General features: G+C 36.9%; 1 protein-coding gene across 1 annotated transcript; it reads right to left on the bottom strand.

Annotated features, from left to right (window-relative positions):
* Positions 1 to 885: 885 nt before the first annotated feature.
* On the bottom strand, positions 886 to 7915 carry LOC136848472 (uncharacterized). Its single transcript, XM_067120755.1, has 2 exons — positions 7460 to 7915; positions 886 to 1450 (listed from the first exon to the last, which is right to left on the bottom strand). The coding sequence occupies exons 1-2, from the start codon at positions 7738 to 7740 to the stop codon at positions 1384 to 1386; spliced, it is 348 nt and encodes a 115-aa protein (XP_066976856.1). The 5' UTR covers positions 7741 to 7915; the 3' UTR covers positions 886 to 1383.
* Between the last annotated feature and the right edge of the window lie 2766 nt (positions 7916 to 10681).

A 10681-nucleotide genomic window follows, 5' to 3' on the forward strand; every position in this document is an offset into this window, starting at 1 on the left:
TAAATAAAATAAAAGTTTCTGAGGTAAGTTTGATGATTAGAGGGTGGATGTTCAACATACCAATTTGCAGCCCTCTAGTCTCAGTAGTTTTTAAGATTTAAGGGAAGACAGAGAAAGTGCGGACAGAAAAAAGTGCCGACAGTATAAAGTGCGGACGGACAGACAAAGCCGGCGCAATAGTTCTCTTTTACAGAAAACTAAAAATGAAAGCCAGAGTCTTTCCCATCACAAAACTTGTTGAGATAGAACGCAGCTTCTTTATTTATCAAAAAAAAAATTATATATTTAGCATTCTCTCAGCAGTGTGCCTTTTCCTAATGCTTATCAGTTTTCATACTTTTTTCACCTTGCTATTAACGTATTTGACGTGTTTATTCTTTGGCAGTATTTCACTGAAGTATAAGCGAATTTTTGTTTTAATTTTCTCTGGAGGAGAAAACATATGCATTCCGCTAGGATTCCTGAAAACCGAAAGAGCTGTAATTTGTTTACATAGATGTTCTTAATCGATCGACTCTCTGCGGCCACTGAGACCTTGTGATGCTTGTACCAAACCTCTAAGGCTTGTTGCAAGACTTGAAGACTATTTGGTACATTTAATCCCTCTCCCCCATCCGGGGTTAGAACCTGGGTAAATGTAATCAGTACCTTGAAGGTTTTTTAATGCTGAATTCTCATATATCCCCTATATTTCGTAAGTACAATTTTACCATGCGGTCACGTGGTAATCCTTTCATTCACAAAACTTTAAATGGCAAATGTATTTTTATCATAAATATACTGTTAACAGTACAATATGACATCTGAAAGTCATATCAGTCTCCCAATTGATTAACTGCTGAATGAGTCTGATATCAATAGGGAATGAAAACACCTTCGATTTGCTTGGTTTTATTTACAATTTCATAACAGACAACAATAAATAAAACAATTGTTCAGATAAATACACTAGAGTTCCCTTTCTAAGATATAAACAGTATGTACAGGAACAGATTAACAGCTGGAAAAAGAGGGAAGCTGAGTTATTAAGTTTTCCAGGAAACTGTTATCTATTTATTTTAGAAATGAGATGAGATGAAGATATGAATTGTTAATTGATGAACATGAATAACGCAGAATTATAATAGTTAAGATGAATAATGAGCGGAAACATGATCATTTAGTCCAAAAAAATTCTCCTACAGCTTATTTAAAAAACCCTTGTTATATCTAAAGAAGCAATTGTTAAGAATTAGACCTAAGAAGGCAAACCGGAGGACTCCATGTGATTGGTCCACTTAGTCAAGCAGTCAAGCCTCGTGATTGGTCATCACGATGGGAGCGGGGTAGTCGCTGATTGGTCAGGGGCCGTTGGCAGTATGTCACTGGTCAGTATTGGTTCAATCACTGCTTGTACTTCTCAATAGCAGACTGAATAGCGAAGAGCACAGGATTAATAGCTTCAAGGGTCCTAGTGAAGACATGTACAAAATTTAGTTCGTATGAAGATTAGTAGTATCCAGTGGAAATCTGAGTCATACATATATACAAAGAATTATGTTGAAATTTGTACAGCATATGAATTAAAAGGAAAGACCTTTTAACGAAATGTAAATAATATATACAAAGCACGTTGTGCATAGAAAATACAGGTATATAAGTGGTTTTTGGGTGTTACATTTTCACTAAGATTAAACTGGAAACCTGCTGGTTGTTCTTGAATACTTGTCAAAGCCAAAAGTCCTTAAGAAAACATATTCTGGACAGATAATAATAAGCAAAAAGGAAAATAAATGTTAACGTGAGAATAAACAAGAGTAAAAATAAGACGTCCAAGAATAGCCATGTTTAGGTTAAAATCACACAAGTACTCAGGTACAGGAATCCCAAGTGGACTAAATGTAGTATGCTTACAAGACACGGCATCTTGAAAATAACCATGCAAATAGTTCTCTCAAGTACTATAAATATTCAGAAACTCCCATACGTGGTAAGCCAGGGAGAAACAGGTACTGTACGATATTACGCAAATGTCACTCCGTGCTGGAAATGATAGTTCTTGAGGTAACATGCCTAAGGGGCCGCCGGGGGAGGGGGGGGAGGTTTGTTGTGAGGAATGGGAGGATGGATGGGGTTGCACAGCAAACGCCGCCAGCAACGCATGACTTAATTTTAGGGCGATCGCTCACGGGAACGAAGGACGTGAGCAGTTCATTCACCAGTCTTTTAATTTTTACTTTAAGAAGTCATTTTACTGCTTAGACTCAGATTGCATATGCAAATAGTAAAAGTATCTTTAGTTCTTCCAACATTTCGCTCGCAAAAGCCTTTTTTTTTTTTATTATTAATATTATTTGAATCCCAGTCGAGTTTGAAAACGACGGAAACGTAAATAATAAACAATTCTCACAGGAGAAAAATGGTATCTTATTATCATCATCATCGTCATTATTATTATTATTATTATTATTATTATTATTATTATTATTATTATTATTATTATTATTCACAACGTACATACATTACTATAGAATGAGCCTGAAGGATCTTACCACCACTAACCAGCTTCCACAGAGAGAAAGAGGGAGAGAGAGAGACACAGAAGAAAAGAAAAAGTCCCACCTGTAAATGAAAAATACAGGTCAAACCTATATCTTGATTCTAAAACGTATCATACAGATACATTCATCGTGCCTCTACAGTTCCGCCAATGCTAATGAAACTGTAAGAAGCGCAATGGAGGAGAAAAGCGTAAAAAAAAAAAAAAGAAGAAGAAACAGCTGGCCAACTGAGTAATTACGCAGAAAGAGTAACCACGTCCATTAAGGCGGTAGACATTTTACGAGAAGTAGAATCTTCACGACGCATGCGGAAGACAGTCGTCTCTTTTTAACAACAACGTTAATAAAGATAACAGTGCGACCTGTAACAATAAAAATTATGGTGATGAGTCTGGTACTTTAATAGCAGCTGCAAACTAGAATTATTATTACTGATGTCATTATCTTTTGTGGAAACTACCATAGCAAATAATTACACATTTTTTCTTGTTTCCCGTGAATGTGCGCGCTTTATCAATAATAATAATAATAATAATAATAATAATAATAATAATAATAATATGTTGTTTGCCGATATAATAGCTGAATAAAGTGGTTGACGCATAGGCTTTCACTAAAATTCTCGAAACAGTTGAGTGATTCTACGCCTGTTTTAATCATGTGAGAATGATTCATTCGTTTCATTTTCACTCATGTCTGTTATTTTCTGTTTCCTTCTCTTCCTTCCCCAAGCTGTGAGCCACACCAGTCGACTAACAACCATGCACCTATTTCATTTCAGTGGCCTAGAGCGATTTGCTGAGTTTACATGAATACTAACCCATACCGATGGCAACTTTGCCCAGTGTAGAATCCAGCGCTCTCTCTCTCTCTCTCTCTCTCTCTCTCTCTCTCTCTCTCTCTCTCTCTCTGCGGATAACCGAGTTCTGGCGCATGTGACAAATTGTACAGTTGCCAAACGAACTGTAATTGTTGCGCATCCCTTAGGCTATGGGAAAACTTGAGAACTTCTTATGCTTTCATTTCTTTAAGCAATTTAAGGAGATTGAAAAGGATTTATTTATGTAATTTAACAATTACACCGAAACCGTTCTAATTCTCTCTGTCCTCCATTTATTCATCCTTAATCATTTTTTTTTTTTTAGTTTACTTCGGACAATATTCTGATCATCGTGTTCCTTTGTACTTTTTATGGACTACATTAAACAACTACGCTGTAAATAAACGTGATAAACAACATCAAATACACAATGAGATGTGAAAAAAATAAAAAAAATTTAAAACAGTGCGATAGATTCGCTGCTCTTGAAGAATATGTAGGTAAAAATGTAATAGATATAAACAAATTCACGACGATTTTGAGTGAAATACAAAGTAAAGCATACATAGCAAATAATAGCACAAGAGACGACGCCATTGTCAAACCAAATGAAAAGTTTAATAATGAACGAGAGAAAAAAGAAGGGGAACAATCTCTTCAATATCTCATGATTTTTCTTCACGAATTCTAAGGCTGAACTTACCCGAAAACTATAAATGATGACAAAAAAAAAGTGTCGTCAAAAAACTATGCTTTGTATTGTCGTGTGTTTCGTGTACATACAGTACCTGTATTCTTGATGATTGCTCTGTGCGACGGCTAAGTCTGTCTGTACTCCTGAGTGAGAAATTGTTACATATTTTAATCTGCGAAGTAAATTTACGTTTTTTTTTTTTTTTTTCTAAATGACTTGTAGATCTTTGAGTGGAGGAGATAAATTTCCTTGTTATTTGCATTTTAGTTAAATACTGGATGGTACTTTTTACCGATGCGGAGGCTTCACATAATTATGAAGATGAGATGTTTCTAAAATCCAAATACGAACGTCCATTATGTTTTCAAAGTGAGATATAAATGTCCACACCGTTTCAGTGCCATTAGTTGGGAGGTATTCTTCCCGATGAGCCATGTATGGCTGTAAGGAACATTTTTTTCTTTGACTAAAGGAAAGTCAGACTTGCTTAACTACATCTGAAATATTTGCAATGAATTCGGTGCCACGTATAGAAAGCATGATCATAGATATTATGTATTATATAACAACGCTCAATATGCACATGACGAAATGCATTCCTCTGTGAGTTATTAGACCAAAATGTTTTGCACAATTTTCTGCATCCAATTAATTCTAAAACGCAGACTACTTTCCAGATATCAAACAAAAGTAGAAACGGTTGGGAAAATAGTTAACCACGATGTCCGTAGTATCAAGAGGCCGTCAAGTCACTTTTTCACTTCTGTCACTCAAATCTTTTATAGAATCCAGCCTTTGCCCATGGTATTTCTGTCCCATTGGGTGTATAAGTATTCTATGTAATCAGTCATGGGCCTAGGACATTTATCCATTTATCCCCCATAGGACACTATTTATTTTGGGTAAGTTAGCCAGCACTAATGGTTTTCAAGTAACCGTGTGCCCTCTAAGTCCGCCAAAAGCACTTCCGGCTTGCTTCTCTACGGAAGTCTTTTGGCAAGCTAACTTTGTCCAAAGTTTACTTTTCTTCTCAGTTACAGGATTGTCATCTTATTTAGCAACTGTGGGCAATGGAGGGCCCGTAACGATGTTTACGTACATAAAACTTTGTAGATTTTAGAAAGCTTCACTGTGGCTGAAAAATACATGTGAACTGCAGAACATTAATGTGTAGACAGTGCTCTGGGAAATTGCATCAGAGCAACGTATCTTCCCAAGAAAAATCTTCCGGAGTTAATTAGGTACCGTAAAAAAAATTCCATGCGTACCTTTTCGAGGAACATTCTAGAACGATAGCAATAATGATGATAAATTATTCCCTCAGTGAATAATGAATATTCGAATAAGTAAAACTGAATTGAGTGACTCAGTGATACTAACGGCGGTTGAAATTAGGGAGAGAAAAGAAAAAAGCAGAGCCACTTTGACCAGGTGACTGGAAGGCCTTAAATCAACCGTGTTTGCGTCTTTCACAGATCAACCGTAGCCTCTCTCTCTCTCTCTCTCTCTCTCTCTCTCTCTCTCTCTCTCTCTCTCTCTCTCTCTGTATCACTTGGGGACACTTCAGTTCCCCTTTGTAGATAATCATTCCTGTGTTTATTTGAAGGATCATCAACCTTAACGACATGCTTCCATCAATCACTGACCAAGTATAAAGGTAACTCTGACACTTAACCTAAAGGAGGTCAAGTATTCACCTGTCTCTGTCTGTTTTAATTTCGGGTTATCGACATATTTTATATTTGTACTATAGCTTTGAAGTCTCGCGGGTAACTTTGCATGTTTGTTTGTCTATTTATATATCTGTTTGTGGAGGTCTCAGTAGAGATATTCCATTTTTGTTTGTGCTTTATCTTTCAATAGTTTTAGTGGTTCATTTTTTAGATACTTTATCCACCTGCAACCCAGGTAGAATTAGGCGTATCTACATCTTGACAAGGACCATACTGGAGCAGTGGGTCACAATAAGGCTAGAACAAACGTACAAAGTGGGCGGATGAGTTAGAGTTTTGTTTTTAAGTCTATGGGAAATTCCGATTTGACACAAGGTCTAATTCACAGTGTCATTATTTTGACAGTGTCCAAAAATGTATTTGTAGATCGTGAATACATCCAGTCACATTTTTATCATTGTTCAAAAATGAAACACAGTTTTAACAAGTAAATAAGATCATTAATTTTCTGATCAAGCTTTCACAGATTAAAAACCTCGTGTGTGAAACAAGTGAAGGGAAGTGTTCTGAAATAGTCAGTACAAGAGAGTCTTATGTCCATATTATCCCCCAACCAGCACCGGACCTCAATAAGATTATATACACAATTATTTTTTCATTTGTCATATATGCCGATCACCCTAGGTCGACTTATAACTGAAATGTCACGTCTAAAAACGTGAGGGAGTACTTTATAACTATTTTAAAGAAAATAATGTCTATTTAGAGTAAAATTTCCAAGTAGTTCCTGACCTAGAATCAACAACCAGATAAAAAGCAGAAAGTGTAAAAAGCATTTACATTTACTTCTTTTACACAATTATGATGTAGGTGACCCATGCGCCATGGTAAATGCTCACTCACGTAGTTGAATCTAAACGAACCTTGAAATATTAACAAAGAAAGGGAGAAATTCATGCAAATATTTAGTCCATGCAAGAATATGTACAACAAGAAAATATACAGAAACGCAAAAGCTATATACATATTCATAGGCAGTTGCAATGCCCTTCGTTACTGGAAATAAGTATATAAATGTACGTATATATAAATGCATGAGAACATGTTGAAAAAATATATACTGTCATAGCATAAAATTTATACATACCTGCTTGTATAACATCGTGCGTTGGAAACGGCAGAACACTTCAAAATAAAATTACCACAGAAACACACACACACACAGACATACACACACACACACACAGACATACACACACACACACACACACATATATATATATATACATATATATAAATGCAAACTAAAATACTATAGTAATTCAGGTCGTGGCCTGAAAGAGACAAAAACATACATACATCGACATGCCTAGAATAGTTTATGCCGTAGATGTCATGCATACATACAACCTTACCTACACACACAGGAATTGAATACGTCGAAAAACAAAAACCGTTTACAGTTTTTGAAATTGCTGTGCCTTACCTATGTGAAATATCATGAGTGATTTTAGATTTTGCTGAGGAGTAAAGTCTGGCTTTTTCTAAATAACGCAAGATTTTAAGGTCGAAAATCAACGTTTTATATACACATACACACACACATACACACATGCGCACTCACACACACACACACACCCATCTTCCCCTTTTTTTAGAATACTGAAATAACTTTGACTATTGTGATTACCCAAGTTAAGCTCCTCTGCATGCTAGAGTTCCCGGATCTCACCTTCCACTGACGTATTTCTCTGGGTTGATTCCCAAATCGTTTCTGTGTTCCCACGCCTGCCCAGCGAGTGCGAGAATCGTCGGGGAGAACGCCCTGCCGCTGCTGCTGGTGAGGGAAATGTAGGCGATGATGTCGTAGATAATGATGATGGCCAGGATAACAAGGAGGGCGGCTCCTATCGCCCCGAGATCGATGCTTGCGAAGGAGGATCTCACGTCCTGCGAGAACTCCTGCAGGCCGAAGGAGATGTCGTCGATGATGTTCTCGAGGGCGGCGGCCATGGTTTCTTCACGAGGATCGTCGTAGTCGATGAAGGACTGTTAAAAGACAGGAGGACGAACTCTGTCAGGCGTCTTGAAGGGAGGTGCGAGCGAGGAGTCCGTGTGCCTCAGATGGTTGCTGGAGACCTACTGTAGTCCTCTCACAGGTCGGCGGCGTTTATATGGCAGAGTCTGGAAGGTGGGTCACAGGTAGACCAGCTGCGCATGCTCAGTTCATCTGATTTTGCTAATCACTGGTTGCTGCTTAATTGTATCGGATGTGGTCAGTACGTCTGCAGTGTTATCATTCATTTGCAATTATTTCTACATTTAATTAGTCTTGATTGAAGTGATAACTTCAAGGGTATTTAATAATTTTGTTGAAGTAAAAAAAAAGGGGGTGGTAAATGTATTAATAACAACAGCAAGGCGGCTTCTTGCTTTTTACCTTTTGAGATGTTGAGGGTCACATCGTATTTACTAATTCTAATTTTCTATTTTTTACTCTTTTACTTCTTTGTTTTCAAAAACACATGAACATTGAAACAAGAAGCTTGGCATATTTCTTATTCAACTTTTCTTTCCCTGTGGTAATTTTTCTGTCTCTTAATGCTATATTTGTCAAGTACTTATTCTCTCTCTCTCTCTCTCTCTCTCTCTCTCTCTCTCTCTCTCTCTCTCTCTCCAAAGGGAGATGCAGAAAATCTAAATATATCCAGGGCTCGTAAAAGTTTGAGCACTGGTTTGTCAGAGAAATTTCCGACACGGTCTGACGCTCTCTCGGGCCCTCTCGAATTTCACGCCATTAACATGTCAGTGATTACACACAGACAGACGGACAGGCGCCCAAAATTGACAGAGACATTCTCAATGACATAGGCCAAGAGAGGTTTTTTATTTCTTTACAAATTTCTTTTATTCACCTTGGTACCTGAATTCAGCCAGGTTATTTATTTATTTATTTATTTATTTATTTATTTATTTATTTATTATTGTTATTTTATTTTATTTTTTTTTTTTTTTGCATTTTCATCATGTCATTGATGAATTTGATTTTATGAAATTGAGCCCGTCGGGCCAACATTGGAGCACTTTCGGCCATTCAGCTCTAAAGACAGTGAAAAGAGGGAGTTCGAGCGGTTGGACAGCAAGGTAAAGAGATCCAGCAAATAAAGGATCAATGGGTGGAAGTGGGAGGGAACTCTATAGTTGCACTAAGAAGTATTAGTCAAAGGGTTGGACAACGGAAATGGAAATGAAGTAAAAGGCTAAAAAGTGGGTGGAAACAGAGGCCGAAAGGACGCTGCAATGTTGCAAACACCCTTTAGTAATGCCTAAAGAGCACTATCCCCCCCCCCCAAGGATTTCATCATCAGAAACTAAAATCCATTTTTTCCCCTTATTTACTTGCATTTTAGTTTTTGTTCTCTTACAGTGTAGAAACCGAAGGTTATAATTTTTTGTCATTAGCGGATTCATATACTGTACCTTTCTGCCAAGTGTACTAATGCTTATTTTATCAAATTTCCTTTCTTAATACCCTCTTCTAATTTACTGAGATGAAATATATTACTATCGTTTTTGTATGTACTTAGTTAATTCACCGCTTGATTTTACCCATTTTACCAGTCGTCTCATCACCGAATACTCTTTTTTTGTCCTTGGTCATTTAAAGTCAACCAATCTGCCAGTTACCCTTTCATCTTGCGTTCAGCAAGCTGACAGAGTTATTTGTTTATGAGATCTGTCAAACGTTTAGCAACGCTGTCTTGTGGCGCTGGAGAACACACCTGTTGTCTGACAGGTAATTAGGGAACAGTGCGGATGAGCTTAGAGCTACTGGTTACAGGTAAAAAGATACATCAAAAGATGTTTCAAAGATATTTTTTAAGTTGGAATGAACAGTGAAAGCGAAGTGGATGTGGTTATGTATACGCATGTGTTACGTAGCTCACGTTTGCTTTTCACAAGCAATTATCTCTGAGTGTTTATTTTAAAGCACGTATTGAGATTGCTAGTGCAACGTAGCATATAAGCAGTAAAACAGAAATAGTGGTAGTGCTAATTGTCATTACAAAAGTTTGGCGTCGTTAACAAAAATAAAAATTATCAGTTCTGAGGTGTTACGATCATATCGAGGGAATGGGAGAGCGTGGCTGGTGAAAATGGTGAGAAGTTCGGAATCCTTGAGAGAGAGGGAACAAAGACTTAGAAAGTATTCGATTGATAGTGTTGCAGTTTGTTAGAACGGAGGGGCTTTAATTTAAAATTTTAAAAAAAATTCGGGAAAGAAGTAAATAGTGATTCATGTGTAAAGGGGGTTCCGACATGCTCACGAGGCTTATGTTGATGTTGTGACGTCAGGTTCAGGAAAGAGAATGTCTATAAATGTTCTTGCAGTGAGCAAAATTTCGTTACAGTGTGACTTGGTAAAATGAAAAATAGCTCTTCGTTTTGGGTTTCAGTCAGACAATTCGCAATATTCACCATAAGATAATCGAAAGAGGAGGTATTTCATTTCGTGTCTTCATTTAGTCCTAAAAGAGACCTAAAATCCATTGTTTTCTTTCACTCATCTAAGTTTCCGTCTTTGTATTGCGAATTTCTTTGATCTTCCAGAGTTTTTTATTTGAGATAAAATTGCAAATATTAATGCAAATGACAACCAGATGACTCTTGTCTAGCCTGTGCTAAATGAAAAAAAAAAACTTTAAGAAAGGTAGGGGTGGTCTACACTGTCACTTACAAAGAACTGGATGGTTGGCGATGACTCATCAATTTTACAGACAATCCATTGTGTATTCCTGAATCTCGATAGTCATCGACTCATATTGGCACTTAGTAACCTCATTTATTCATCAATTAAGTCGATTATTTTTCTGCAATAGCCGATACATTCTTACATTTAGTAAGTTTGGAATTTTGACACTTTTTGACCTAAACTGGGTCTTGAATTTTGGCA

This window comes from Macrobrachium rosenbergii, chromosome 19, assembly GCF_040412425.1.
Source record: "Macrobrachium rosenbergii isolate ZJJX-2024 chromosome 19, ASM4041242v1, whole genome shotgun sequence".
In the NCBI taxonomy this organism is placed as follows: domain Eukaryota; kingdom Metazoa; phylum Arthropoda; class Malacostraca; order Decapoda; family Palaemonidae; genus Macrobrachium; species Macrobrachium rosenbergii.